The sequence below is a fragment of the Umbelopsis ramanniana genome, assembly GCF_025399195.1.
Source record: "Umbelopsis ramanniana AG unplaced genomic scaffold K450scaffold_24, whole genome shotgun sequence".
In the NCBI taxonomy this organism is placed as follows: Eukaryota; Fungi; Mucoromycota; class Umbelopsidomycetes; order Umbelopsidales; family Umbelopsidaceae; genus Umbelopsis; species Umbelopsis ramanniana.
This window is the reverse complement of record NW_026252110.1, coordinates 1-26,583: the sequence shown is the minus strand read 5'-3', so window position 1 is coordinate 26,583 and position 26,583 is coordinate 1. Positions and strand designations below refer to the sequence as shown.

Below are 26,583 nucleotides of genomic sequence, written 5' to 3'. Positions count from 1 at the left end.
TGCTAAGGACGCTTAGTAAAGCAGACAAAGAAATATGGAATCGTTAGACGCTTGTAGGTACTATTTTAAAGCTCAATGGTACGGGTAACAAATTGTAAGCTCAGAAGTTACAAGTGCCCGCGAAGAACGGCTCACGAATGGTTACACTACTCCCAAAGTCCGATATTCATCCTTTGCAATTGCATGCACGGCCCGTCCTTGTGTAATCGCTATACCAACGCACACTTCTAGGCTATCAGGAGGTTCTTTTTTTTTTTGTCTAAGTCACGCGTGCCTAGTAATAAAGATTATGCAATGGTATCGAATGCGGGTCTCGTCTCAGAGAGCCTCTACCTTAAATCTCAAGAGTCGAATTTTACTGGTTGTGTCTCATGCCAATATATCGCGTCCGACAGCCACAGCAAGCCAGATTTCATCAAACGATTTGCGGATTTTGTACGGTAGAGTCAGGCTCTGGTACCAAGCTACGTTTTGATTCGCCTTGATATAAAAGCCAATTGTGAGCAAGAAGTTTGAACGAAAAAACTTTTTCTTACTCCCCTTCCCAAGTCCTTTCATTTTACTTTTTGGCTGGCCCATTCATTCCTTTCAATTTTAATAACAATAATTCATTCGACATGAAGATTAGCCTCCCCCTCACACTCGTTAGCTGCACTCTGTCTTACTTAGCATCTGCTGCACCAGCATCTGTTTCTCGGGTTACAGTCGCCCCAGGAGGTTCTACCCTTTATGGTATAACGTAAGAATTAGACATTTCAAAATTAAAATAGCAAACAATCACCCATTGACATATATGCCTTTTGCTCGCAGTTACAACCCCAAGAACAGTGATGGTAGCTGTATGAGCCAAGCAAATGTGAACAAAGATATTGCCAAATTCAAGCAAAACGGTATCATTAATGTCCGTACTTATGCCCAAGAGTGCAATCAACTTGAGCAGATCCTCAACGCAATTGCTTCTGCCGGTGGAGGTATGACTGTGGTTGCAGGTGTTTGGATTGATGGTAAGTCATTTTAACATGTTATAGTCGATATCATCGAGACTTAAAAAATGCGAATAAAATTTTTCTAACTTTTTACAATTTACGATAGGAACTGATGCTGACTATCAGACTGAAGTCTCAACCCTCATTAAGGCCTTAAGCTCAAACAGCAAAGCTAAGGGCTATGTCTCTGGTGTCATCGTTGGAAACGAAGTTCTTTACAACAACCGCATGAGTGCTTCTGCTCTCGCAAGCAAAATTAATGATGTCAAGTCCAAGGTCGAGTCTTATGGACTTCTCGTTGGAACTGCTGAGACACCATCCACATTTGATCCAGCCATTGTAAGTAGCTCCGACTTCTTGGTTGCCAATATCCATCCCTTTTTCGGTAAGGTGTCGGCCTCCGGTGCTGGAGAGAATCTCAAGGCACAATTCAACTCTTTGAAGAGCAAGCTGAATGGAAAAGACGTGATCATTGGTGAGACAGGTTGGCCAACCGCTGGTGATGCTAATGGTCAAGCTGTGCCAAGTGTTCAAAACCTTCAAACTTATGTCCAACAACTCCAATGTGAGAACGCCGGTCTGAAATATTACGTTTTTGATGGTTACGATTCTCCTTGGAAGCCATCCGGTAACCTCAATGTTGAACAACACTGGGGTCTCTGGGGAGTTGACGGTAGTAGCAAGGGTATTAACCTCAAAGTTTCCTGCTAGTTTTGTTTAACGATAAAAATAAAAAAATCTCAAATTTGATGTGCCACACCAGGCATATGCCATTCCCAGAGCAGAAAGCTGTACTACATGGAAGTGTGCGACTTCTCCGCATCAAGCATCGCAGAATCAAAAGTTGTGTCTCCAGGGAAATCATAAATTCTGGAGAGCAAAAACTCCACTGCTTATTTTTTTTCCCCTCTCCTTTCTCTCTCACTTCACTCCTTTTTCATAATGATCTCTCGCTGGTCTTTGTTGATAGCTTTATTGCTTCCCTTGCTTGCCTTGGCCCAGGATGGCCCTCGCATCGTCTCCCCAGCTTCCAACCAAACCTTTGGTCCTGGAGATTCCGTGGATATTACTTTCCAATATCAAAATCTCGGCACTGGCAACTATACCGTCGATATCTACGCCATCAACAGTCTATCAAACCCCGTCCCTGTTGTTAATATCACCACGGCCCATGATGTTCCTGATGGCAACAGCACAGGTTCCCAGCTGGAATTTTATATGAACTATACCTACTCTGGTTGGAAGATTCCTCACGACACGTTGAACTCCACTTTCTGGATCGTCGTAAACGAACATTATGCTCTATCTGTCGTTGGAAACGTCCCAGCTAGCTCCGTTAAGGGCCCCGCCCTTCTTTTGCATAACAGTCTTGGAGTTAACGTCAACCCTAGCTTGTCTTTCGCAGCACTTACCATAACCGCCGTAGCCATGGTTGCCATGCTGCTTTAAAAACTTCCCATATCCTCTTCACAGCCCGTGCTAATGTATCGTTACCCCCTTGCTCACAAACTAATACAAGTAATGTAGTGTTTGAACTGTCTCATTTACAGTATTTACTCTTTCCACAGCACTAATAAATGAAAATAAAAATCACTTCAACCCATAATGGTCACATTCATGATATCAAACCATCAAATTCCCATTTTTGGCGTGCAGTGTAATCGTTTTTTGGCCCAGTTTTTCCCTTTGCTGCCGTTCGGTCATTTTTGTGGCATTCTAATGAAGCAGTCTGTAACAGCACCTCCACCACGATCTTGGTCCCAGACAGAGGGTTATGTTGAGCCGCAGAAAGACGATGAATCAACTGACAATACCATGTCTTCGACAGCAGGAGGTGTTCACCTGCACAATGGCCACGCAAGGCGATCAAGCGCCGACAGTAACTATGAGGAAGATGCTCGCATTGGGATTGATACCAGTCGAACACTGGAACCACTTCAACTGTTACGTAGTACCGACTTTGCACAGCAAAATTTAGATATGAATAAAGAGGAGCTTTGCGCCTTTGCAACAAAGTAGGTTTACATTGATGCTCCGTGCGTGCCGAACTACCACTCAGAACCTCTTTCGCATCAACAGGCCAGCAGATTTGAATGTTCGTTTTACCTGTCGCATACAGCGACATAGAGAGGGAATGGACAGGTTGAACCCTTACTATCAGTTGTATCTCCAAAACCTTGTTACGAATGAAGTACAATGGGTCTTCACCGCTAACAAGAAACGAAAAAGTCAGACAAGTTACTATACGATAAAAGGGTCAGCCAAATCCCAAAATGCAAGCAATAATCGGCGGGATAGTGAGCTGGTTACACTTGCTAAAGTTCGGTAGGTAGCAAAACACATGTTGCAGTAAATGTTGGCTTGATATGGTATGCTAACACGACACCATCGACAGATCTAACTTTCTAGGCACCAACTTTACTGTATATTCCAATGGAAGAAACCCCAACATATCTGTTCAGGACTATTCTGAGAAAAAGCGCAATATCGATATAAGAGAAGAGCTAGGTTCTGTCATATATGTAATGTGGTGTACAATATTTAGGAACAGATGTCAATTTGCCCACTTTCTCAACACGGTTGTTTGTTATGACAATTTAGGAACCCAATATCCTAGGCTTCAGAGGACCTAGAAAAATGACGGTTCTACTACATACGCTTAGCAAAAGCGGTGAACGTATAGAGTTTCGGCCAACCAAGGTATTATTCGAGATTATGAATTGACTAAACTAAGCCTCTACATACCACCCAACTAACTTAAATATTTCAATGCTAGGAATCGGAGACATTATTGGCGCAACACAAAATGGGAGAAGCTGAACATGTATTGGCTTTGCATAACAAAAGCCCTCAATGGAACGAAGGTATGGCATGCACCATCCATTATAAATTATGTCCAAAGATTTCAATCAGTTATCTAAAGCTATTCTCGCATTAGAAACTCAATCATTTGTGCTCAACTTTAATGGGAGAGTAACGCAAGCGTCTGTTAAAAATTTTCAAATTGTGCACGACAACGATTGTAAGTTTGGAATAAGCTCGATTATCATTATTTAAATCAAGCTTATTATCTAACTCTTGATTTAGTGGACTACATTGTCATGCAATTTGGCAAAATAGATCAAGATGCCTTTACCATGGACTTTCGATATCCTTTAAGCCCTGTCCTGGCTTTTGCCATTGCACTTACATCTTTCGATGCGAAGCTTGCTTGTGAATAAAAACTGTCTCTGGTCATAGATTAAATAATATGGATTATATGGCTGCTTCTGAATAATTTAGCATACAAAATGCCACATCATATAGTCATATGAGTCGAGGTCACCTTCACAATGATGACTTTGCAGCAGTTTTAGCGGACCTCACTCCCTCAACTGTCACTTCTTTAAAATATGGGCGATGCATTATTGCAATATGAAGTAGCTTTCTCAATCAATAGTTTTCTGAAAGACCTTAATGCTTATGCCTTTCAACCCTTTGATAGAGTATCTACGCATTCGTTTAAGGCTCTTGTCAATTTTTTAATGCAACGTCGCGGTCATCTCCTTAATGTTTGACAAGATATATTCGTTTTCCAATTACCACAAGAAATGAATATGTTGTAGCTTCAATTTAGACACAGAGATCATATGGCTGAATTGCTGACCACAGTAACTGTTTATTAGACTTTGTGGGCTGGCCACCAGCAAAGTAAATGAGGGACTCGAAGCTGACGTAGCGGAGTTGCAGAAAATTTACAACCTTGCTGGGAGCCTGAAGTGCCAGTTTTGACCTGTTCCAACGACTTCACCAAACAAACGTGCTTCTTTGCTCGTCAATATGGAAGAAGAAGTTGAAAGAGCAAAAGATTTTGCTCGTACTCACAAATCACAGCCCAATGACTCACCTCTACGGCAATTTGTTGTAACCGAAGCCAATAATGCTGCACGGGAACGCCGATCTGTCGATTCCTTTGTCGAACTGATTTCGATACTTTGCAAAGACGAAGACAAGACATTTGCCACTCTAGATGTTGATTTCCCCCGTCTCGTTGTCGATGCACTTTGGGTTCTGGATACTGAGCGTGAATTATACACTGATAACTCTTCTGGTGTCGATCTTGCAAAGTTACAGCGATCACTTGCACAAATTGTCAAAAGTACCACGGCAAGTGTCCTTTCCTGCTTGCCATTACACACTTCGAGATTGAGGGCCGACTTGTTCAATGCCAACTATCTCGGCTATGGATTCAGCTGTTCTAATGGGCCTCTTTTCCGCTTGATTTTTCCTAAATAGACAAACGGCAGTATATCCGCCCAGCTTTGCAAAACAACCTTGTCAACACAGCTACTTGCCGATGCTGGTCTCATCAATAACAAGGGTAATTTCGATAAGCGGATTATTCGCATGAAGACAGCTATGCTGTAAGTGATCAAAGGATGGAAATTCCGAACTCGTAAAGACAATCACGGTGACCTGACTTCACCTCGCTTTCTTCAACTCTGCTCCCGACCACAGTTACAAACAGAACAAGTTCAATTTAACGCGCGAAGAAACTTTGGGATTCTCCAAGCTAGTTGGTGAAATCATTTCAAACGCGTTTCAAGCCGATATCAGACGTAGCAAAGATGAGACTGCAAATTACGACGACCTCATTCAGCTTGTATTGAGAAATATCAGCAGCTTAATTGGTATGTGTTTGTTAAGATGGATGTTCGTGCCAATGTGGAAAGTCTTAATGACGTTATTCTATATCAGGTTCATTTCACCTCGACCCAAACCGTGTGCTGGATATGCTACTGGATGTATTCATGGACCAAGTGAAATTGAATTACAAGTTTTTCATACAGCTTTTGAAGAAATCGCCCTGGGTGTCAGCTCGTAGTGATAGCGATGGAGATGTCGATATGAATGGAAGCGACGCTTCTCCGGCATATACACCATGCCCGTTGCTTTCTCATCTCTTGGGTTTCAAATATCGCTTTTACCAGGTGAGACATACTATCAAAGTATCGTAGTGCTCAATAGCATCTTGTATTCATCCGCTTTCAAAGTCATCCGATCAAGATGCCACTTCACCAACTGCCTTGCATTATGTTAGCGCGCTTCTTATCAAAAGCGGGCTAATGCGACTCGAAGACCTTTTGCCATACGTGAGTTTGTTTGATCAGCATATCCGATATTCCTTAGCCGTACCTTAACACGTTTTGGATCGAATTAGTTGGGTCCTTCTGATGAGGAATGGGAGCAAGAGATGGAGCAGTACAGAGCCGAGTTGAATGCTACGATCGACGCATTTAAGCCTTTGGCGGTAAGCATCATCAACTTTCATGAAATATCGTGATTAACATCTTTTAATTAACCCTATCACAGGCTTTTGATGGTGACTTGGAAGATTGGGCTAACCCAGGTGCAAAATCATCCGGCGAGAAAGTTACAGAAGAAGAGACCACGGTAAGTAGCGTTATTCCTTTTTCAAAATATTTCATCTAAGACATGTATATTCATGCTTGCGACACTAGGATGAAGCCCCAAAGAAAACATCTCATGACAAGATGGAGCTTTGCAAAGCGCTACTGTCAATAGGAGATATCAGGAATGCAGAAGTGCTCATCTTAAAATCGGAAGGAATATGTGCAAGATTCCCCGAAATAGCTACCAGAGTCTATCGACTCTGCGACGCCATAATGGAACCAGCTTACAAGCTTTACATGCCACCTAGTATTTTGAAACGTGACGAAGAACTTGCCCACCGTGGAGAGTTATCTGCTCTGATATCCAATCGACGTGTATTATCTAAAGAATCAGGCAAAATTGATACTGGAGCCGGCACTGTCTTCCCAGACCCCGATGTCGAGTTAACTTTCAATGTGGAAGAGGATAATTTATATCATCCAAAGAAGCGCAATACAAAGATCAAATTTTTCTTTGGAGAATGGTCAGACCAGCTTGATAAGTGCACGTCTCATCAGCATATCGTTGACAAGCTCATACCCACCATGCGACTAGCTGGATACAATAACCACCTCGATGCGCGTTTCACAAAGCGCTTGATGGCTTTAGGCCGAGCACTTCTTACCAGGGTCAGTTGGAAATTACAGGCTATGTAGTCATTTCTGAGATGCTCTACCTAACAACATATTTCATTACAGGAAACCGAAATACCAGGCATTAAGACGCAATGGATAAATATAGCCAGAGAGTTCTTTTTGACAGCAGTCTCTATGAGCAATTGCAACCCTGCATCATCCGTTTTATTATGGGAGTTTTTGGATCTGTTGTCTCTGCCAGAAAGGTAAGTATCCAAACTGTAAAGCGTTCCCTCGGAATGATGTGCTGAAATAGCATTATGTATAGATTTTCTCTCTACGGCTACTGGCACAACGATTTCTACAAAAAGAGCCTGGAACTGAAGACCTTAAAAACAAAAACAGAGAAAGATACCAAGGGATTGGTTGGGTAGTGTATCGTTTAAAGCTTGGTCGTAGTTGTTGCAAAGATCACGATACTAATCTCATACTACTGTAGTAAAATCGGCTCTCTGACTGTCAAGCCTTCAGGAAGACAAATTGGACGACTTGCTCACTCCAACCCAACTATTGTCTTTGAGGTTATCCTTGACTCTATCCAGAGAATGGATAACTTGGCACTCTTTATTGCCGATGCCTGTCGCTACCTTCAATCACTTTCATATGAAGTTTTGACATATCAACTTATTGAAAAGCTTACTGGCTCGCAAGGTGCTGGAAAGATGAAGAAGAAAAAACTGAAAGATGATGGTGTCAACAATGAAGACTGGCTCAAGGGTAATAGGAGAAGCTTTATCATGAAGTGCAACAAGATAGCCAATAATTAATGTTCGCTATTTACTTTGCAGCTCTATCTGTGTTTTCTGGTCTTTTGTTCAAAAAGCAGAGTATCGACCCAACCCCTATTTTCACTTATCTTCTCTGCCAACTCAAAGACGGCCTTCCCAATGAAGAAACGATGGTATCCACAAGGAAGCACGAAAGTTCTTGGGAAAATTTAATTATCCTTACTGAGTTTATTACCAAAATGCTTGGTATCGAAATCCTTGGCACCACTGTCACAAACTATCAAGTCACAGCCACTGGATGCGGTCCAATCGTGAAAGCTGAAGCGTTCCAACCTTTGTCTGCGGATCATCGCAAGGCCTCTAAGCGAACACTCTTGAGATTCAAAGACACTCTCGCAAAGGACAATATGGCGGTACAACTTGTGGCATTAATCGCACAGCTTCGACAGCGATGTATTTTTGACAAACGTCAGGAGCGAGACAGGTTGAACACAAATTTGTTGGGATCCATGTACGATAGTATACACGAAACCTTTTTGCAAATTTGTGAAATGCTTGTCACAACATTTGAAGGAAACGAGTACTCTGAACTGATGCCTAGCATTGAAGTGTTTTACAAGGAATACAAGTTGAACATGGATGTCCTTATGCATATTCTTCGACCTGCCCTTCGTCAGGCAGTTGTTGCATATGATGCAAAAGATGAAGCAAAACATGATGTGCATCCTGCCCTAGCTCCTGTCACCGCTACGATCATCGAAACGTTACCAAATCATATGTTTACAGCTATAACGTAAGTGAAATTGCAAACAATACAATGTGATACTGGCATACAGTCACTAACATGAGAATTTTTTTTCTTTCACAATTTTTCAGAGCCCAATTCTTTACCACGTTCTGGCAGCTCAGTCTTTACGACATTTCCGTACCAACAGAACACTATAAAGCAGCTATTCAGAAACATCGAGATGTAATCGCCCAAAGTTCACAGCTCTCTCATAGAGAAGCTGCTAAAGCCGAGGCAAAAGCCAAAGATAGAATCGCAGCCATTCAGGCAGAACTGGAACAACACGAACGTGACTTTGATAGCACTGTAGCAAGGCTCAAAGCCGAGCAGAAGAACTGGTTTAGAAGTAGTGAGTATAGCCATGCGTATAGCTATTTACTCATTTTATCATGACTTTTATACTAATCACCATCATTCTGGTTAGCTTCAAATCGTGCCTCTATTATTGGTGATATCCTGCAATATTGCCTACACCCTCGAAGTGTAATGTCTGAAGCAGATGCCGTTTTCTGCGCAAAGTTTGTTGCTATGATGCATAAACTGGGTGTTTGGAACTTTTCTAGTCTGACACTTTATGACAAGGTAATGAACGAATGGGTGTATTTTCACAATATTATACAATGAGAATACTAAGCGCTTCTAATAGATCATGTCAGAGAATGTGGCCATTGCTATCTCCACATTTACTGATCACGAAACTACTATTCATGGTAAACGACGATATTATTTCAATGACTATCCTTATACAAAGCATGGGCATGATACTGACTAATTGAATTACACATAGCACATTTCATCGAGAAGGTCTTCCAAAAGATGACTGACTGGCATAAGAATGAGGATATATACATCAAGAAAGCACAAGGTGAAAATCTGATCGGTTTCCAAAAAGTCTGGACTCCTCAATCTGGTGGCCAGGTCGTCTCAAAGGATGACCTGCTTAGCCACGCAGACTTTGGTAAAGTCATGTACAAATGGCACAGCAAAACCAATGCAGTAAGTTATTGCATTCCTGTGTAGTAATTTTGAGAGAATGATAGAGTGTAACTCTTGACTGTATAGGCGGTGCAACAAGGCTTGGCATCAGGCGAAGCGCAGCAAATGAGAAACAGCTTTCTTATTATGAAGCAGTTCTCCACGTTCTTCCCACGCATGAAGGCTCATGGTGAGGCGTTGGTCGCCGAGTTGCAAAAGATTGTCAGCACGGAGAAGAGAGACAATCTCAAAACTCTTGCCATCAGTCACTTGGGACAACTTGAAAAGAATAGACCAACTTGGATATCAAACGACAACTTTATGTCTATCAGCAAGGTTGGTACTTTTAGCCTTTTTGCAAAGCCCCGCATATCAAATGCTTTAACTATCCTTTCGACGTAGCCTATTGACCTTACAAGCAAGTCGAAAGAAGCTTCATCTGTGCCTGATGGTACTGCTTCTCCTTTGCCGCCACCCAACCGAGACTTATTGATGCCGAATAGCAAAACGCAATCTCCGCGTGCATCACCCAAACACACTAACAACTCTTCATCATCAAGAGCTCCTAGCCCTCGACGAAGTGGATCACACTCCAGACCACAGAGCCCAGGGCGCAGCAATGGCAAACATAACCGCGAGCCAGAGATCGAGTTACCCCCTAAGCGCGTGCGTAATGAAGAAGCTACGGCTGCTGACAAGGAGAAAGAGAGGGAAAAAGATCGCGGAAGAAATAGGGATCGCGACCGTGAACGCGAACGTGAGCGAGATCGTGAGAGAGACAAAGACAAAGACAAGGAGAGAGAACGGGAAAGAGACAAAGATCGCGATCGGGATAGTAACAAGAGAACAACCGAAAATGACAGCAGCTCACAAGTGCCAAACAAGCGATCCAAAGATGCAGTGGAGGCAGATGCCAGTAATAAGCGGATCCGAACTACACCAAGTCGATCAGACCAAGGCGGTTATCGTACACCCGACGCTGCTCGATCTGGTACAGAAAGTGTAAACAACGATCGCAAAGGTGCACGCACTCAATCAGATGTGTCCAATTCTGGCTCTCGACCCCCTAGATCAAGGTAAGCAATTATGCAATTTCACATAACTGGGCGATACTCCAATTTGACATTGACTTTGTGTGAATATTAGCCGCGACCGTGAACGAGAGAGGGAACATCCAAGACCAGATCGTGATCCTCACCCTGCTCCAGTGCGAGAAGAAAAAGATAATTCACGCGACAGACCGAACTCTCAGCGTGATAGAGAAAAGGATCGTGCCCAACGTGATCGTCCTCCACCCAGAGAGCGTGAAAGAGAAAGAACAACACCTAACGTTAGAGATCGCGACCGACGAAGACACGACGAACGTGATCATCGGCGACGTCGCTAACTCACTATCATGTGGATCAAAACACCAAACGTCAATTCATTTTGTTAAATCATAGAGAGCATTTGTATTTAATCAATCACAGTAACCTCTTGCTTCTTTTCCCCCTTTTTTAAAAAAAGACTCATTAAAGCGAATATAGTAGTCTTGTGGTTTTTTTTTTTTTTTCAAACCGCAGTATGCCTGGGGAATGCAGGTCAATCAAGTCATTTTATTGAAGTCTTGATTTGTTCTATTCTGAAACTGTATATGGTGGATTGAGAAAAGAAAATAACATTGATAGAAAAAGTTTTTCCTTTAGAGTTTTAAAAGCATTAAAAATGAGGAAAAGAAAAAAAGAAGAAAAGGGGAACACAATTACACGACATCAGAACGACAGAAACAGTAGAAGAAGAAAATAAAAGGATCTTGTGGATATACTTTTTTGTTGATGATGCTTTACTGCTTCATAATGTCATAGAAGGGAAGAAGGAAAAATTTAATCAATGTCCATCTCAGACTTCTTTTCTTCCTCGCCGGTTTCGGCCATAGGGGTGTCATTGTCACCATCAGTGGAAGGCTCAGTAGGCTTGGGGGCAGGCTTGGGCTTGTTCATGATGGGGTTGGCGAAAGCATAGAGGGCTTCTTGCTCCTTGGCAATGTCGCGAGAGTAGACGAGGGGAGTCTCGTGCTTAGCAACCTTTTCTTGCTTAGCAAGCTGTTCATCGAGCCAGCGGCGAGCGCGGTCAGCACGGTCAACAACATCTTGCTTCTCATGAGCAGGGATATGAGAGTACTATAAATAAAAAAAAAGCAAAGGGTCAGTGTTTTATTTTCACTAGCAAACCATTCATAGATCAAGATTTCTTACCTTATCATCAGAGGTCATAGCCTCGCGAGTGATCTGCTCAATGGCTTGAGTCAAGTAGCGAGCGGCACGGGGACGTTCTTCAGACTCACGATATCTCTCAGCAACAGGGGTACCAGTCTTCTTGAGCTCATCAAGCTTGGCGACGTAGACAGACTTGGTGGCATCTTCACCTTCATCATACAACCAGTCCTCCATGGTGTTGAGCTCAGAGATGAATTTCTCCTTGATAGAAGGATCGATGTATTCGCTGTAGGCGCCACCTTCGAGCTTGCCGCGCATCTCGTAGACATATTCCTCAAGAGCGTTCTTCTTCTCCTCGGTGTCGTGGACAAGCTTATCAGCAGCGTACATAGCAGATTCCTTCTCGTGGAATTCTTCAAGAACGGGACGGCTCAAAGAAGTAGTACCGGTGACAACAGGAAGATCAGCCTTCTTGACAAGCTTCTTGACCTTCTTAGTGACAGGGGCCTTAGCTTCTTCACCTTCCTTGGGAGAGCTTTGCTTCTCTTCAACCTCCTCAATCTTCTCCTCAACGGTGTAGGCAGCATCAACGGAAACAACACCGTGGATGTTAAGACGAGCCTTAACCTTGATTTGAGCAGCTTCACCGTTGACGGGTTCGACATTCTTGATAGTGTAGCGACCAACCCATGGGTTAACACCAGCAGGGAGTTCCTCAGGGTAAGCATAGTAGGCTTCAAGATCAAAAGGTTCGCGGCGGTGGAAAGTAAGGATCTTGGTGGAGGGAATAGAGTTGTTCTTGTCAAAGACAACGATCTCGGTCTCTTCCTCTTCAGGAGTAGCGGCCCAGGTCATCTTGATGGGGTAGTGAAGGACATCGTGAACGCGGAATTCACGGACCTTGAAGACAGGAGAGAGCATAGCGCACTGAAGAGCGGCACCACGAGCAACGGCTTCATCCTGGTTAAGAGTAGTGGAGACTTCCTTACCAAAGAACTTGGAGATAGCGTTCTTAATGGCGGGGACACGAGTGCTTCCACCAACAACCTCAACAGAGTCGATATCCTCAAGAGTGAGGCCGGAAGCTTCAAGAGCAGCCTTGAGGGGTTCCTCAACGCGGACCAAGGTCTCAGTAGCCCACTCCTCGAAGTCAGTACGGTTGACAATAGTAGCAACATCCTTATCATCCATGATGGATTCAATGTTCACAGGTGATTGAGGGTTAGCGGACAAAACCTTCTTACACTTCTCAGCAGCAGTGCGGAGACGGAAAAGAGCCTTGTTGTTGCTGAAAACATCAATCTTGTACTTTTCCTTGAACTCAGCAGCAAGACGCTCAACAATGACTTGATCGAAGTTGCGACCACCGAAGTGACGGTCGTAGGCAGTACCGCGAACGGTAAGTTGGCCCTTAACGAAGGAAACAACTGAGACAGAGTATGAAGAGTGACCAATGTCGCAGAAAACGACGTTCTTGGGCTTATCCTCAGGAAGGTCGGTCTTGGTGATACCATAGCCAAGAGCAGTGGCAGTAAGATCGTTGACGAGACGAAGGCAGTTGAGACCAGCGATGACAGAGGCATCCAAAATGGCACGGCGTTGAATGTCAGTGAACCAGCCGGGAACGGTAATGACACAGTCTGAGACTGGAGCGTTAAGTTCGTGAGCAGTGGTTTCCTTCAACTTGGTGAGGTACATGGCGATCAATTGAACGTTGGAGAAAGTTTGTTGCTCGCCCAAGTAGTTGACCTAAAAGAAATACGAACGTATTAAAGGTGGCTGTTTCATCCATGCATCAATGCCATATTATAAATTTCACTAAACACTACCTTAACACCAACTTGGCCGTGAACATCAACAAGTTCAGCATTGATATATTGCTTTTCAACTTCTTGAACCTCTTGGTCTTGGAAAGTACGACCAGCCAAACGCTTCAAAGAGGAAACAGTGTTCTTGAAGTTGGAAACCTCTTGGGTCTTAGCAGACTCGCCAATGAAACGTTGCTTGGGGCCAAAAGACACCAAAGAGCTAAAAGTAAGTGACGCATAGGATTTGAAATCAGTGTTTGGAAATTTATAAAGTGCAGGTACGAATGCATCGTGATGATCAACTTACGGGGTGGCACGGTTTGAAACTTCGTTGCAGATAACGTCGATACCGCGGTTTCTAGCGACAGCTATGACAGATTGAAGGTTACCGAAATCAATACCTAGATAGATAATTGAGCATGGAAATGTCAGTGGGAAAGAATAGGCGGATTAATATGTTTTTAGGTGTGTAATGCTTACCAACGACAGACATGACTTGAAAGGATTGAGAGGGAATATGTTAGCGTTGTTATCCGAGCATCAAAAAATATTGCAAAGGAAAAACGTCACAAACCCAGCTTCCATGTCTTTCGCTGCTTTTCCATGAGCCATATTTCAGGTCTGCGGCGCAATCTAAAGGCACTTTTTTACGCTGCAACCTTCAAGGAAAAGCTATTGCCTATTTAGATCCTTATGGCTTTAATGACTTTAGTCGCTCTCTACAAGCTGAAATGAGGATCTAGCTTCTTGATCTGCTCTGCCTGCTCAGCTTCCTTGATTTCCAGCAAGACTTCCGCTGTGACTGGCTTTCCAACTGGAAAAATTGAATTGAGAGATGATGGAATGCTATCCAGGAAGGTAACAAAATAACGGAAGGATGGTATAATGCTTCCATAATGTTCACGCTCATTTTTCAAATCACTTTGAAATAGAAATTATCATGATTTTTTACTTGGTGCACTTGGATTTCATAATGACATATTGGGAGTGCCTGATTTTCATCTGCTTTCGTTACAAACCGCCGTACTATTATGTAAATGGACATATACGGCGTTGAAGAAAAAGACACACAATCAGATTTACAAAATGATTCGTTTTCGCGTTTCTTGCGTCTCTCCTTACGGGTTTTCTATATTGTACATATTAACCATTATTATACTACACGTGCCTAGTTGATTGGCTCGCTCTATGAGCTCATGTAGTAACGGACAAAGGCAACAGCAGTTATGCTGTTATCCTTGTCAAAAACTGTTGAACCTTCATACGCATGAAGCCATTAGCTGTGTATTAAATATAAGCCACACTACAACGCATAAATCATGCATCACTTTGGAACACATTCTTGGGGGGAACAAACCTTGTTAGGAATATGCCCCAACAGCAATGGAAAGAGTATCTAAAGTCTTGTTATGACCATACGTACGTCAAAATGTCAATAAATACACAAAAAAAAATATCTATATTATGGTGATGTTTGGCTACTGTCTATATGTTGTTCACGATGGTAGCTATGCGGATTCAGATACAAAAATAGCATTCTTCAGATCCTCATAGGCTCTGTTCAAATCGTCGTTGATGATGATGCGGTCATACGCGTTAGGTTGCTGAGCATATTCGAGCTCTCTTCGCGAAGCTGCCAATCGGTTGAGAATAGCATCTTCTGCTTCAGTTCCTCTTCCTCGCAATCGCTTTTCCAAAGTCTCTAGGCTAGGAGGCTGAACGAAAATGTAGCGAGGGTTCAGTGTTGTTTGCTTGACAGCCTGAACACCTTGCATATCAATGTCCAACACACAGATTTTGCCACGAGCAACAACATCTTGCACTGCCTTGATAGATGTACCTTGACACTAGAATGAGTTATCATGTCGATATGATTTACTTGCTGAATATGTCTGCTTACCATACATGTTGCCAGAGAAGGTAGCGCTCTCAATAAATTTACCCTCTGCGACTTCCTTGATCATATCATCCTTGTTGACAAAGTGATAGTCCTTTCCATTCTCCTCTCCTTGACGTGGTTGTCGAGTAGTGTCTGAAGAAGGGAATAACCTGGTTAGCTGCCAACATCTTGAGCTCAGCTACAAATTCGTGCGATTTGCGCAAAGTGACTTACGAGAAACGCTGAAACCAAAGGTGTCAGGGTATTCAGAAAAGAGCTTTTTCAAAAGAGTAGACTTTCCGGAGCCTGATGGGCCGGAGAGAACAAAGATTTGAGAGGCAGCCTTGGTCATGATGAACAGCGATGGAGAGAAAAGTCGAAAGCGTTAAAAAAAAAAATGGTGCAATTAACGATTTTTTCCTTTTGTTGTTTCACAGCAAAAAATTTCTGAGTTAAAAATGTTGCAACAGGTACGAGGTGGAAGCTGGTTTGAATCGCTATTCATCGCACCATGTAGAAGCGATTTTCGTATAATAGAATATTTGAATTATTAAAGATTATATTATGTTTCTTCTAGTCGTTTTAGCCCTTCTACTGTCAATCGCCCCGTGAAAAAGTTTAGGTTGTGGGGAGAAGAAATTGATGTAGGCTAGTTTGGTGCTACTACTAAGAATATGCGCAGTTGGCAAAATCTAAGCATATCTGTCCCTAGTCTTCAAATCCAAAGATGCACTAAAATTTACGAAAAGCAAGAATTTTCTGCCTTAACATTATGCATTTCCAGCAGTAGTTTTAAATTGTGAAGTGTCAATTGTCAAAAGCTCTACAGAGCTAGAAAATTTATCGTTAAAAAACTCTTACCTACATAGCATCCTCTTATTTCTTTTTTAAAAAAAAGCCCATCACAAATCCCAAAGGTACAACTTGAAGGCAATGGAACTAGTATAGAGGTGTTCACATGTCATTTTTTATTTACTACTGCAAGGGGTATTGCAAGGAATCTGATATTGATATTGTTAAGCCAGAATCTATCTTCGAAGTAAGGTTTGTGCATGGTCTCTTTCGATTTTGTCCTGCAACTTGCTAATGTCTTGAATCTTGTTCTGCATCGTGCTAGTTGTGCTATCGATCCATTGCAAAGAGGTCAAATGGGCGTTAAGAATCTTAACGATTTGTGAAACCTATAAGAGAGCCCCATCAGCATGATGTTTTTACTATGATTATCCTGCCATGTTATGTATATCACTTACATTATCCTCAGTGTCGTTATCATCAATTGATTGTTCAGTTCCATTCATCTTATTCACTTCATCAATCATGATATTCAAGTTCCTGCTAACGTCGTCAAGTTGTTTGTTGAGGCCTTCAGCAAGAGAGTATGCCTTTTCGCGTTGTATATCTGCTGGTTGCATAGGCTGCTGCAAATTACTTTCATCCAACACCTCCTTCATTTGCTTCTCATAAGCATCCAGAATGCTGCTGAGATCTTCCTGCTGTGCATTGATATACGAGAGGCTTTGGTCTATCTCGCCTTGCAATGCTTCGGTCTTAATCACATCGTTGTTGAGGTTGGAGATCTAGTTACGGGCGAAATGGTATGAGGATATATTTGCCTATACTTCACATCTGATATCCGTGCATATCCAGCTTACCTTACTACCGTTTTCGATCAACTCTCTGTCCCACTCAGCAACTTCTACAGCCTGCCGATGGAATTCAGCGCTATACGAATCCAATTCCTTTGTCCATTTGTTCAAGATCTCCTCCATGGTCTTGTTCTTCAGTGATGACGGCGTTGGGACAGTGACGGGTTTTGCAGGTGCTGACGATGCTGCCGTAGGGGCTGCTGTGGTGGGTGCAACAGAAACCGTAGGATTTGTGGTCAATGTAGGCGCAAACGACGGGGTAGTATTAGTAGCAGGTGCTGACGTGGCTATGTAGGGAATGATTGAATATGTGACCCTCTTATTAATATGAATACCCCATGAGCTGCATACTAACCTGATCCAAGAGCTCCGGAAGCAGCACTTGTGGCAGCAGGTTGACCAAAGCTGAATCCGCTTCCTGTAGATGGAGCTGCATTCGAGGTGGTTGTGTTGGGCTGACCAAATGAGAACGAAGAAGTAGTAGAGGTAGCTGCAGCAGAGGCGGCGCCGAAAGAAGGTGCTGAAGCAGGAGTGCTCGCAGCAGTTGGGAAGCTGAAGCCACCAGTTGCCGCTGCTGGTGTATTAGAAGAGGCGGTAGATCCACCAAAGTTGAAAGCAGGTGCAGAAGTGGTGGGTGCTGCGGAAGCCCCAAAGCCTTGGGGTGCCGAAGAAGCAGTATTTGCAGGAGTTTGGCCAAAGCTAAAAGTTGTTCCAGTTCCCTGAGCTGGCGTAGAGGCTCCAAATGGCGAGGCTGCTGGTGTAGTATTGCCAAATGAGAAAGTATTAGAAGCTGGCGTGGAGGTAGCTGGTGCAGGACTTTGACCAAAGGTCATGCCCGTGTTGGCAGCGGGTGTCGTTGAGGCGGCTCCGAATAGTGGTGCTGAAGTGGGTGCTATGTAAGACATTCAAACGAAAGTTGCAATAGCAATTTAGCATGAGGGTATAAGGTCGTAAAGTGAGCACGGAACATTTCATACCTGCGCTTCCAAATCCAAAGCCGCTGGGTTTTGCTTGATTACCAAAATCTTGTGGAAAGTAATATCACAATATCAGTATTCAGCAACGTCTGGTGTTGGTCGTATTGATTGCAATCCGATTTTATCATTTTGTTCACTTACTCATGGTGGATGTCGATGATAATGGAAACTTATCCGTAAAAATAAAGACGCGCTGGTGAACTCTTCGAAAACAACTGATTGTGACGGTGGAAATCTAATTTCCCCAAAAAATTTCGATGTCGCTAGCGTGTGTGTGTCTGCTATATAAAAAAAAAGGAAGTCTTCTTCTACGTCCTTGCCGTCGTAAACTGAAAGCAAATGAGACGTGAACTACATTGCATCAGGATTAATTAGTTATGATGAATTCTTGAAATCGAGTAGGAGTTCTGTTAAGGGTACAAGCAAGACAATGGTAAATTTTCGTAACAATTTGGGCGATTGCTCAAAAAATTCATGTACAGTTACGGAAAACCAAATGGAATGAGTTATAACGTTATGCTACTGTTCATTCAAGAAGATATTGGAAATCAAGTTGTTAGGAACTATTACAGCTCGGCTTACGATGCAAAAGATCAATATAAGAGGTGCTTTTAATCGCATTTGATGAATTAACAGGAAGTTCATTTCGAGATTATTATCCCTAAAACTGTGCGCTTTCAATGGTATTGACAGTGAATTTTCATGGATGAGCATTGTGTTAATGGTAGTTACAACGCAATTACTTGAAAAGTTAATTTTTCATCGCTTTCGAATTTTGAAACAACGGCCAGCTGCATTCATCAATGTTGATTCGTAAACCTTTGTCTTGTTAATTTTCCCTTTTACCTCGTTGGCTACTTTGATGATCATGCAAATCTACAAAGGTAAATTTTCTTGAATGACTTACGAAGCACATTTAAAGGGCAACAATATAAAGGCAAGTAGGCAAGTAACAAAAAACTCATAACCTGGGAATGTAACTCCGAAAGCTTGGACTATTACATTGTCCCGCATGAATAGAAAAGAAATAAGTTATGACGAATGATTACTTCAAAAAAACGAAAAGTTCGAAATACACGCTGAGCATTTGCAAATTCAATTTTGTTCAAAAGGAAGTTTGAAATATCAGTCCTCAAGAATTTGCCAGAGTTATATCGCCAATGCTTGTCGTTGAAAATTACATTACTGAATACCGTCTCATGTTGCAAGTTTTACAGCTGCGAGAGGTGCGTACATTCTGATTATCGTATATCAGCTGAAAATGACGAATTAAATTGTTGAGTTACTTGACAGAAGAATTACTTGGAAAGATCAGGTCTCTGCGAAGCAAGATCCACAAGGATGAAACAACATATCCATATCGTTATGACTGGTGAAGACCTGTCCACTGTATCCTTTATATTCATTCTAGAGCACATACTGCATTTCAAGGCTCAACTTTGCATCAAAGTCCCTAAGATTATCAATGATGCTAGTGTCTTGCAAACCTTATATTGCACATCCATGTTTCACTAAAGCGCTATCAAATGAATGTAGTCGTATTCATTTTTCCTAGCCTTTCACACGATTGCCAAAGCTTCCTGCCATTGCCAAAAAATAGAATTTTACTACATTCCGCTATGTTGTGCCACATCTCGCATGCGGGCCCTTTTCCTCTATCAATGATAGTAATATGAATACCAAATATTACCTGAGTCTGACAGATCTACAGAGTAGTTATAAACTGTGTGCAGTAACAAGAGGTTCACTATCAAATTCAGTTATAGTGCAAAGAAATGAGAACTATTATCAATCCACTAACAATACATAGCAGCAAATTTGCTGAGTCCTATTTTGGTTACTTCGGCTCGCTTGATTTGGTTCTAATTTGGGTAAAAACTGAAGGGTTTAAAAAGAGGCTTCCTCAGTCACTGAATTATCGGATATCATGCTGGCCAAATCTCTTTTGTCGATTGCATCTGTTGCAGCTACTTACCTTGCTTCTGTCCAGGCGAAGCGGCATATATACGTTGGGTCTTATGGAAACAACATAAATGTGTACACGGCCAATGCACAGAATGGAAACCTCACTCTAGTAGATCAAACTGAGTCATTGGCACCTTCCTATCTCTCGCTACATCCCAGCAATCAATACATTTATGCTTGCAACGAATTGAATAATACATACTCTGCCTTCCAAGTCGAAAAGAACGGCAGTCTAAAATTCATCAACAAACAAAATTCTATTGGCTCTGCCCCAGCCCATGTGGCAGTTCACCCTTCAGGCAATTTCTTACTTGGAACTTCTTATGACAAAGGCATTTTCTGGACATATCCTATTGAACAAAACGGTGCAATTGGCAGCCCAAACAAAGAAGTTAAAGATCCTGCAGTCAATGGTGATAGCTTGGCATCCCTGCAAGGCCACGAATCACCTCATGCACATCAGCTGATCTCCGCAATCAACCAAACTCAAGTCCTCGGCTTTGATCTCGGCATCGACCGTATCAACGTATTCACACTCGGAAAGGATGGGTCTCTCACCGCCAGTACAGAACAGCCTTATATCAATATCAACGGTGGAGCTGGCCCTCGACATGGCGTTTTCTCAAAGGACGGCAAATTCTTTTATATCATTACGGAAGAAGGCAACTTTATCTCTGTATTCAAGTATGATGCAATTCTAGGAACCTTCATTTTTGTTCAGAGCATCGATACTTTACCAGCCAACTTTTCCAAGGTCTCATACGGAGGCGAAATTCGTATTTCCCCTAACGGCAAGACCTTGTACGGGACCAATCGAGTCCCTGGAACCGAAGAAGGCAGCATCGCGGTGTATAAAATCAATACAACCACAGGCAAACTTACATTAGTTCAAATCATTGGTAGCGCTGGAGAATATCCTCGCGGTCTCAACATTGACCCTGAAGGAAAATTTGTTTACTGTGGAAATCAAAATTCCAACACAATAGGTGTATTCAAAACGGATGCTGAGGGAAAACTTCATTTGACAGCTACTGTCCACCAGCCCTCTCCTGCAGACTTTGAGTTCGGACCTGATATTTGAATGTGAATTGATATGGGATCACGCTTGATACAATACGGCTAGCTATCTACAGCCCATTTTATCCAATTATTAAAATAAAATTCTTAGCAATTTCCTATCGGTATTCAGTCCGTGATGATTTTTGAACGGATAATGATTGTAATATGTAAGAGTCTATATTGGAAAACGTTACAGTATGCATCTACAAAAGTTGACGAATTTTCTTTGACACTTTGAAAGCCTATGTTTGCGATCCTGGTGTATCTGGGAAATATAGGTCAGGGGACGGGGTAGGGAAAGCTGGTTTGTTCAACATGGAATTATTAATGGGTTTCAGCCTCATTTACGTAAATTTGTTTCATAGCAGCAACGTAAGAGTGCAGACATTGAAATAAACTCACTCGCGATATGTCGAGTTAGTTAGTTACCCTTTGCATCGCATGTCTATCCGTCTTCTTGTTCCTTCATAGAAAACCAGTGTGCTATCATAACATCGATGAAAATGAGACTATCCCTTCGTTTTGTTCAGTAATTGCACTTTGACATTACTGAAAGCAGTTTACATTGATCGGCTGTGTTGAAAGTGGCTTGGGTCAATTGGCTGTGCTGTTGTTGCTGGGCTTTGGAGATATGTCGTCAAGCCATCAAACGGACGCAAATATTGAGGCCGTAACAAAGGCTTCATGATTCTTATAAGTACGGTATGTATTTTTTAAGCGGTTATTCATACAGCACCATTTGCTTACCAAATCACTGTCTATCCAAATTTTCAGCAATGTTTCGTCTACTACAAACCATAACCTTTGCCGCTATCCTCAGCATTGCAACCGCCGATGTCTTTATAACTACATTTACATCAACAGACTGTACAACTGGTGCTTTGGATTTTATGATTCAAAGCGGTTCAGGAGTTGTGCAAACACAGCCTTTCCAATCCTTCCGTACCAGGGATATAACAGGCAACGACATTGTGACAGTCTGCGCCCAAGGATTCAGTTGCGCTCAGGCTAACCTAAATGCAGCCCCTGGTCTACAAGGATGCGTAAAGGCACCTAGTGGAAGCTTTGATAAGCTTGATGATGAGAGAGGACAATAATGTATTTTACCCGAATTATCACTGCCGAATAAACGTTCCTGTTCTTATTTCATGAACAAAACATATAGTAACTTGGTCTTCATTTTGAATTCTGTGGCAAGCGGTAATAATTTTAAAAGACGTCTGTTTCTCTCGTTTTTACTCGCGTGGAAAATTCGTATTTGCAGCAAGCCTAATGTTTAATTTAATTCACTTTCGGGACTGTGGCAAAGAAACAGAATACAAACGTTCACCCTAACATTAGAGCGGCACAATAGTTCTACTATATCTTTCGTCTGAAAAAACCTCTGCTCCAAGTATTACTATGTGCACCTTAAAGTCAATTTGTTGCGGCTGCCAAATTGGTAGTCAATAGTTGATGAATTGAATAGATCACTCAATATCCAATACATAGTCGAACATTATATACCGATCCCTTCACAGATCAGCGTCCTATCACAATGAATTGCCCTAGCTCAGTGGCGACAGCATATCAATACTATCATCTATCTTCTGAATGTTACGAAAAAGTAACCAAGACTACTCCTGGGGCCGTTTATGAGCATTCTTCGCTGACTGTCACATAAAATAATTCAACGGCCATGAATCGAAATTGAAGGTAGGAATTGCGATAATCGATCTTCAATAGCCTGTTCAAGTTTTGAAAAGGAACCGTTTGCAATTTCCTAGTATCACAGGACTTTTGTAAGCTGGATATTGTAAACACTTGACATGCCTAAAAGTTGTCCATCAGACTGAGTAGAAACTCTGTTTCAACTGTGATTTATTAAACTTATTATGATTGTAATCAATTGAATCCATCTTACTCGCATCGACAAATCGCAGTGCTTCCAATGCTTTGGTAGGATATGTGATCGCAAAGCTACTCAAGGTCGCTTAATGTTACGGCGAAGGAAGTTCTCGAACTTAGTTCCTTGAAATCCAGTTGCCTTAGCAGCTTCTACAGCACCTGATCCATTCGAACCAAATGTATTTCCGTAATATCCATAGTCACGGAACCATGCCAACATATCGAGAAGTTCGCTGTTGTTAAGGAAATTGAAGGGTCCATCCAATTCTTCTTTCGTCATTGTAGATGCCCGCGTAGGGATACCGGTAACTGATTTTGTTTCATTTCAAATATTAGCTCTCTGTTTGCAAAAGGAAAATGCAATGCTTGCTACACATTACCTTTGCTGTAAGTATCAGCCATTTCCTTGAAGGTTATGCGATCGCCAACGACGGGAATACTCTTGCCAAGATAGGTGTTACGGTTTTCCAAAACAGATCGTACTAGAGATCCAGTATCAGTTGCTGTGTCAACCAAGTCAAAATATGTATCTTCTTTGACTTCCGGAATTTTTAGAGTTTGCGAACCATCGCCATTCGGTACCAGAGGGAACATTTGGCCGAAGTTACTCATGTAACACGCGACATAAATGAAGGTGGCCGGTAGGCCGATCGATTTGATGTACTCTTCAACGTCATTCTTTCCTGTTCATTGTGAGCGTTGAGATTTCAGTTGGTGAATATGTCAAGGAGAAAGGTAAAGTAAATACCAGCTCCGATAACTTACCAGAAAAGTGATCAACGTGTTGGAACTTTCCGTTGCTCTGCTTTGTAACATTAGGAAGGGAGCTCCAAAGAAACCAGCTAACTTGATTTTCTTTCGCAGCATAAGCTAAGATCTTTCCTTGCTTTACTTCGAGAGTGACGTCCTTCCCGATGATCTCGGGATCCCAAAAATTGGTTACAGCGAACACAATATCAGCGTTTTGCAAAGCGCGCTTAACCTCCTCCTTCTCAGAAAGATTTGCCTGCACCATTTCCACTCCTTCTGCAGTTAATGATTTGGCTCTGTCAGAGTTTACATTGCGTGTAAGGCTATCAAAAAAGCATGTTAGAATATGTATTTAAAGCTTTCATAGCGACAAGGTTGGCACAATCTGTACCCTCTAATTCTGTAAGCTCCAGTTTGCAAAAGCGCTTTAACAACAGATCCACCTGAATGTATAAATTATATTAGCTGTCCATTTTTTCTATAACCAACTCTGACTACCATCATCCAGAAGAAGAGTTTCAGAAAGGTATGACTGAAAAGTTAGTCATCAAACTTGCCTTGAACTCTGTTAAATTGAATCACTGTCAGAATAGAGTTTAACGGCCGTATAGTAGTGACAAGTGTTACTGCTCACCCTGTTGCCCCACAAATTGCTACTAGTGGTTTATTCATTTTGATTGTTGATAAAGATCGTTGAAGGTAAATATTCTTGTGCAGTTGATGAGAGAGCCGTTTCCCCACTTATATACTTGTATACTGAAACGGTTTAAGATCTACATTTAGCCAATGTAATGACGCCTAAATTTCATTATTTAAGCCGGCTTGCGGAAAATTTATTCCGCGATGACATGATACTTGGTTAAGCCTTTCGGATAGCTACGAATCTGCCTAATCGATTATAAAGACGGTCGTCGGATACAGTCTACCGTTCACAGAAATCATTCGGTAATATCTTGCAATAGTAAAGGGTGACGTTTATTCGCCTGCCCTACTGCTTAGTCAATATGATCAAATGTAAGACGATCAGAGCATAGCTGAAGGTTGGACACCTGAGCTTTTTGACACTGCGTAACAACCAAAGAGTGCAATCGACGAATCCCTGCAGTTGATTTAAGTCGAATGACAAGTGAAATGTACTCATGTCTTAAGCAAACGCGCACCTCATTGGGAACGAGCAAATGACCACATTAAGCGCTTCTGCTTATGGCAATGGCGTACACTGTTAACTACAATCACTTATCATGAGTGCTAAAAGGCTTATGCTTAATAGCTTGCACTTTTAACTACAGTCTCTTTTTTATGAGCGATCAGTGCTTATGCTGATAGCTTACACCGTTAACTACAGTTGATTTTTTGTAAGCGCTAACTGCTTTATGATTATAACTTACACTATGAACTGCAGTCTCTTTTTTTACGAGGGCTAAATGCTGATGCATACCGTTGACTACAGTCAGTTTTTGTAAGCGCTAAACGCTTAGTGTTGAGCAGTTCTTATGGTTAATAACAATGATCAAGGCAACCTGTTTGCAGCCTTACCTTGTTTTCTATACTATATGTTGATCTGCTGTTAGTGTAAAAGAAAATTCGTTGTCCAAAGTCGATACTTCATTTACCAATGTTAGCTGACTTATGGAATTTCAATTTTATGTTTTGGTGCTTACAATTTGCATGTTGGACACAATGTTCCAATCTTGAAAGTATTTTCTTCATTACTGTCTATAAATTTGTATTTCTGAATGATAATTCATCGAAACCATTGACAATATGATATATGTTTCTCTAATTTGCTAGGCGTTGACACTCTTCATAGCGGATATGGTTCTAAGGATGGGTGCTCTCATTTTTTCATAAACGGGCACCTTTAGCCGACATTTCATGATTCATTTGTTGAAAGCAAGCATAAAGTGCAGTATCTCTTTGCAGTCGACATCAAGCAGCTCATTATAGCCTAATTGCCTTGGAAAAAGCTGCCTTTTATGGAAATGAACGTATTTTTGTCATAAAAACAAATGGCATACACCTTGCTGTAGCTTTTACACCAAACGCTCAAATCGGCTATCCATGGCAACAGCCGTATACTGGAGAGCGCTTAGGTGTCGCAGGGCGAGTTTGAGTCTATATAACTTAAGCATTCACCGGAGGAAATGAGCATTAATGCTCGCCACTAAGGTCGATGTTATCATCCATAACCGAAAGTCAACTCACCTGGTTCTGGCGTTCAAATGGGCTATCACTGAGAAGGACAAATCGATTGGTTGAGTTGATGCCGCATAGGAGTGGTCGAGTTTAAACCGCTTATATCTGGCGATAACAATTATGAAATAGTGGGAGAATATGACATAAAAAAATAAAATGATGTAGAAATGGACTGAAGGTGGAAGTGAACGGAATGGAGTTGGGTAAGGGTGGAATGTAGAACGACATTCATGTCCTTCTCGATGAATTCGAGGTTCTGATTAATATTTGAAAGTCCGCTGGCACCAAGATTTTGCTGGCCCTGAAAGCATCTAAGGAAACTTTTATTGCGTAATGGAACGAGCGTTAGCGAGAGACATAGCGCGGGAGGGACATTATAATTGAAATGTAAAGAGATTGCCTATTCAACCATTACAGTCAATATTTTATAAGCGCTAAGTGCTGATGCTTGTGGTTTACACCGATGACTACAGTCAGTTCTTGTAAGCGCTAAGTGCTTATGCTTATAGTTTACACCGCTAAGTACAGTCTCTTCTTTTACAAGTGCTAAGTGGTTCTGATAATGGCGTACACTGTTAATGATATTAATTCATGATTAAACGGAAGTAGTCATAATACAATTGATCAAGTTACTCCCTTAGACAAATGGACCCGGACGGATTAGATAGCATAATTCA

The 26,583-nt window shown here is 41.9% G+C and overlaps 13 protein-coding genes across 13 annotated transcripts; 8 read left to right on the top strand and 5 right to left on the bottom strand.

The window, feature by feature from the left end:
• Window positions 1-535: 535 nt before the first annotated feature.
• On the top strand, window positions 536-1,825 carry K450DRAFT_280233 (uncharacterized protein). Its single transcript, XM_051593356.1, has 3 exons — window positions 536-739; window positions 811-1,004; window positions 1,093-1,825. The coding sequence occupies exons 1-3, from the start codon at window positions 618-620 to the stop codon at window positions 1,695-1,697; spliced, it is 921 nt and encodes a 306-aa protein (XP_051445010.1). The 5' UTR covers window positions 536-617; the 3' UTR covers window positions 1,698-1,825.
• On the top strand, window positions 1,825-2,619 carry K450DRAFT_238886 (uncharacterized protein). The gene has a single exon (XM_051588677.1). The coding sequence runs from the start codon at window positions 1,929-1,931 to the stop codon at window positions 2,433-2,435; it is 507 nt and encodes a 168-aa protein (XP_051445009.1). The 5' UTR covers window positions 1,825-1,928; the 3' UTR covers window positions 2,436-2,619.
• A 21-nt stretch (window positions 2,620-2,640) lies between these two features.
• K450DRAFT_238882 (uncharacterized protein) lies at window positions 2,641-4,358 on the top strand. The gene is made up of 7 exons (XM_051588676.1): window positions 2,641-3,001; window positions 3,066-3,311; window positions 3,382-3,508; window positions 3,588-3,686; window positions 3,763-3,850; window positions 3,925-4,008; window positions 4,074-4,358. The coding sequence occupies exons 1-7, from the start codon at window positions 2,706-2,708 to the stop codon at window positions 4,205-4,207; spliced, it is 1,074 nt and encodes a 357-aa protein (XP_051445008.1). The 5' UTR covers window positions 2,641-2,705; the 3' UTR covers window positions 4,208-4,358.
• A 391-nt stretch (window positions 4,359-4,749) lies between these two features.
• Window positions 4,750-9,776, top strand: K450DRAFT_238875 (uncharacterized protein). Its single transcript, XM_051588675.1, has 17 exons — window positions 4,750-5,132; window positions 5,262-5,389; window positions 5,484-5,656; window positions 5,724-5,956; window positions 6,020-6,118; window positions 6,187-6,276; window positions 6,339-6,419; window positions 6,488-7,048; window positions 7,118-7,260; window positions 7,323-7,424; window positions 7,494-7,771; window positions 7,843-8,575; window positions 8,659-8,918; window positions 8,994-9,151; window positions 9,226-9,279; window positions 9,357-9,565; window positions 9,632-9,776. The coding sequence occupies exons 1-16, from the start codon at window positions 4,806-4,808 to the stop codon at window positions 9,387-9,389; spliced, it is 3,453 nt and encodes a 1,150-aa protein (XP_051445007.1). The 5' UTR covers window positions 4,750-4,805; the 3' UTR covers window positions 9,390-9,565; window positions 9,632-9,776.
• Window positions 9,777-9,895: 119 nt separating this feature from the next.
• K450DRAFT_238874 (uncharacterized protein) lies at window positions 9,896-11,056 on the top strand. The gene has a single exon (XM_051588674.1). The coding sequence runs from the start codon at window positions 10,037-10,039 to the stop codon at window positions 10,622-10,624; it is 588 nt and encodes a 195-aa protein (XP_051445006.1). The 5' UTR covers window positions 9,896-10,036; the 3' UTR covers window positions 10,625-11,056.
• On the bottom strand, window positions 11,016-14,408 carry K450DRAFT_238864 (uncharacterized protein). Its single transcript, XM_051588673.1, has 6 exons — window positions 14,122-14,408; window positions 14,028-14,042; window positions 13,855-13,948; window positions 13,569-13,767; window positions 11,779-13,488; window positions 11,016-11,703 (listed from the first exon to the last, which is right to left on the bottom strand). Exons 1-6 carry the CDS (start codon window positions 14,150-14,152, stop codon window positions 11,407-11,409), a joined length of 2,346 nt encoding a protein of 781 aa, XP_051445005.1. The 5' UTR covers window positions 14,153-14,408; the 3' UTR covers window positions 11,016-11,406.
• Window positions 14,135-14,757, top strand: K450DRAFT_238863 (uncharacterized protein). The gene is made up of 2 exons (XM_051588672.1): window positions 14,135-14,405; window positions 14,480-14,757. Exons 1-2 carry the CDS (start codon window positions 14,383-14,385, stop codon window positions 14,721-14,723), a joined length of 267 nt encoding a protein of 88 aa, XP_051445004.1. The 5' UTR covers window positions 14,135-14,382; the 3' UTR covers window positions 14,724-14,757.
• Window positions 14,758-14,760: 3 nt separating this feature from the next.
• On the bottom strand, window positions 14,761-15,804 carry K450DRAFT_238861 (uncharacterized protein). Its single transcript, XM_051588671.1, has 3 exons — window positions 15,661-15,804; window positions 15,448-15,579; window positions 14,761-15,387 (listed from the first exon to the last, which is right to left on the bottom strand). Exons 1-3 carry the CDS (start codon window positions 15,776-15,778, stop codon window positions 15,056-15,058), a joined length of 582 nt encoding a protein of 193 aa, XP_051445003.1. The 5' UTR covers window positions 15,779-15,804; the 3' UTR covers window positions 14,761-15,055.
• A 565-nt stretch (window positions 15,805-16,369) lies between these two features.
• On the bottom strand, window positions 16,370-18,250 carry K450DRAFT_238852 (uncharacterized protein). Its single transcript, XM_051588670.1, has 6 exons — window positions 18,191-18,250; window positions 18,050-18,097; window positions 17,428-17,964; window positions 17,079-17,272; window positions 16,677-17,003; window positions 16,370-16,607 (listed from the first exon to the last, which is right to left on the bottom strand). The coding sequence occupies exons 1-6, from the start codon at window positions 18,192-18,194 to the stop codon at window positions 16,455-16,457; spliced, it is 1,263 nt and encodes a 420-aa protein (XP_051445002.1). The 5' UTR covers window positions 18,195-18,250; the 3' UTR covers window positions 16,370-16,454.
• Window positions 18,251-19,976: 1,726 nt separating this feature from the next.
• Window positions 19,977-21,180, top strand: K450DRAFT_299743 (uncharacterized protein; the record flags this gene model as incomplete). The annotated part of the gene is made up of 1 exon (XM_051593713.1): window positions 19,977-21,180. The coding sequence occupies one exon, from the start codon at window positions 19,977-19,979 to the stop codon at window positions 21,093-21,095; it is 1,119 nt and encodes a 372-aa protein (XP_051445001.1). The 3' UTR covers window positions 21,096-21,180.
• Window positions 21,181-21,849: 669 nt separating this feature from the next.
• K450DRAFT_271348 (uncharacterized protein) lies at window positions 21,850-22,170 on the top strand (the record flags this gene model as incomplete). The annotated part of the gene is made up of 1 exon (XM_051593005.1): window positions 21,850-22,170. One exon carries the CDS (start codon window positions 21,850-21,852, stop codon window positions 22,168-22,170), a length of 321 nt encoding a protein of 106 aa, XP_051445000.1.
• Window positions 22,171-23,036: 866 nt separating this feature from the next.
• Window positions 23,037-25,380, bottom strand: K450DRAFT_271347 (uncharacterized protein; the record flags this gene model as incomplete). Its single annotated transcript, XM_051593004.1, has 6 exons — window positions 23,037-23,269; window positions 23,341-23,643; window positions 23,726-24,033; window positions 24,102-24,153; window positions 25,247-25,259; window positions 25,372-25,380. 6 exons carry the CDS (start codon window positions 25,378-25,380, stop codon window positions 23,037-23,039), a joined length of 918 nt encoding a protein of 305 aa, XP_051444999.1.
• A 37-nt stretch (window positions 25,381-25,417) lies between these two features.
• On the bottom strand, window positions 25,418-25,946 carry K450DRAFT_238844 (uncharacterized protein). The gene is made up of 3 exons (XM_051588669.1): window positions 25,835-25,946; window positions 25,699-25,798; window positions 25,418-25,666 (listed from the first exon to the last, which is right to left on the bottom strand). Exons 1-3 carry the CDS (start codon window positions 25,860-25,862, stop codon window positions 25,591-25,593), a joined length of 204 nt encoding a protein of 67 aa, XP_051444998.1. The 5' UTR covers window positions 25,863-25,946; the 3' UTR covers window positions 25,418-25,590.
• Between the last annotated feature and the right edge of the window lie 637 nt (window positions 25,947-26,583).

What these genes read in the sequence shown, in the direction of transcription:
- K450DRAFT_238844 (XM_051588669.1), bottom strand. Translation starts at nt 25,862, where the DNA reads ATGCTCATTTCCTCCGGTGAATGCTTAA. An exon ending in TTCCTCCGGTGAATGCTTAA is followed by an intron (nt 25,799 to 25,834) that starts GTTATATAGACT and finishes GCGACACCTAAG; the next exon opens with CGCTCTCCAGTATACGGCTG. An exon ending in TGTTTTTATGACAAAAATAC is followed by an intron (nt 25,667 to 25,698) that starts GTTCATTTCCAT and finishes GCTTTTTCCAAG; the next exon opens with GCAATTAGGCTATAATGAGC.
- K450DRAFT_238861 (XM_051588671.1), bottom strand. Translation starts at nt 15,778, where the DNA reads ATGACCAAGGCTGCCTCTCAAATCTTTGTTCTCTCCGGCCCATCAGGC. An exon ending in CTTTGGTTTCAGCGTTTCTC is followed by an intron (nt 15,580 to 15,660) that starts GTAAGTCACTTT and finishes TCCCTTCTTCAG; the next exon opens with ACACTACTCGACAACCACGT. An exon ending in CTTCTCTGGCAACATGTATG is followed by an intron (nt 15,388 to 15,447) that starts GTAAGCAGACAT and finishes TCTAGTGTCAAG; the next exon opens with GTACATCTATCAAGGCAGTG.
- K450DRAFT_238882 (XM_051588676.1), top strand. Translation starts at nt 2,706, where the DNA reads ATGAAGCAGTCTGTAACAGCACCTCCACCACGATCTTGGTCCCAGACA. An exon ending in GTTACACTTGCTAAAGTTCG is followed by an intron (nt 3,312 to 3,381) that starts GTAGGTAGCAAA and finishes CACCATCGACAG; the next exon opens with ATCTAACTTTCTAGGCACCA. An exon ending in AAGCCCTCAATGGAACGAAG is followed by an intron (nt 3,851 to 3,924) that starts GTATGGCATGCA and finishes TTCTCGCATTAG; the next exon opens with AAACTCAATCATTTGTGCTC.
- K450DRAFT_280233 (XM_051593356.1), top strand. Translation starts at nt 618, where the DNA reads ATGAAGATTAGCCTCCCCCTCACACTCGTTAGCTGCACTCTGTCTTAC. An exon ending in TCTACCCTTTATGGTATAAC is followed by an intron (nt 740 to 810) that starts GTAAGAATTAGA and finishes TTTTGCTCGCAG; the next exon opens with TTACAACCCCAAGAACAGTG. An exon ending in TGCAGGTGTTTGGATTGATG is followed by an intron (nt 1,005 to 1,092) that starts GTAAGTCATTTT and finishes AATTTACGATAG; the next exon opens with GAACTGATGCTGACTATCAG.
- K450DRAFT_238886 (XM_051588677.1), top strand. Translation starts at nt 1,929, where the DNA reads ATGATCTCTCGCTGGTCTTTGTTGATAGCTTTATTGCTTCCCTTGCTT.
- K450DRAFT_238863 (XM_051588672.1), top strand. Translation starts at nt 14,383, where the DNA reads ATGATGGAATGCTATCCAGGAAG. An exon ending in ATGGAATGCTATCCAGGAAG is followed by an intron (nt 14,406 to 14,479) that starts GTAACAAAATAA and finishes ACTTTGAAATAG; the next exon opens with AAATTATCATGATTTTTTAC.
- K450DRAFT_238864 (XM_051588673.1), bottom strand. Translation starts at nt 14,152, where the DNA reads ATGGAAAAGCAGCGAAAGACATGGAAGCTGG. An exon ending in GTTTCAAACCGTGCCACCCC is followed by an intron (nt 13,768 to 13,854) that starts GTAAGTTGATCA and finishes ACTTACTTTTAG; the next exon opens with CTCTTTGGTGTCTTTTGGCC. An exon ending in CTATGACCTCTGATGATAAG is followed by an intron (nt 11,704 to 11,778) that starts GTAAGAAATCTT and finishes TTTTATTTATAG; the next exon opens with TACTCTCATATCCCTGCTCA.
- K450DRAFT_238852 (XM_051588670.1), bottom strand. An exon ending in CTTTGGATTTGGAAGCGCAG is followed by an intron (nt 17,965 to 18,049) that starts GTATGAAATGTT and finishes TGTCTTACATAG; the next exon opens with CACCCACTTCAGCACCACTA. An exon ending in ATAACGACACTGAGGATAAT is followed by an intron (nt 16,608 to 16,676) that starts GTAAGTGATATA and finishes GCTCTCTTATAG; the next exon opens with GTTTCACAAATCGTTAAGAT.
- K450DRAFT_238875 (XM_051588675.1), top strand. Translation starts at nt 4,806, where the DNA reads ATGGAAGAAGAAGTTGAAAGAGCAAAAGATTTTGCTCGTACTCACAAA. An exon ending in AAATATCAGCAGCTTAATTG is followed by an intron (nt 5,657 to 5,723) that starts GTATGTGTTTGT and finishes ATTCTATATCAG; the next exon opens with GTTCATTTCACCTCGACCCA. An exon ending in GCCGAGCACTTCTTACCAGG is followed by an intron (nt 7,049 to 7,117) that starts GTCAGTTGGAAA and finishes ATTTCATTACAG; the next exon opens with GAAACCGAAATACCAGGCAT.
- K450DRAFT_238874 (XM_051588674.1), top strand. Translation starts at nt 10,037, where the DNA reads ATGCCGAATAGCAAAACGCAATCTCCGCGTGCATCACCCAAACACACT.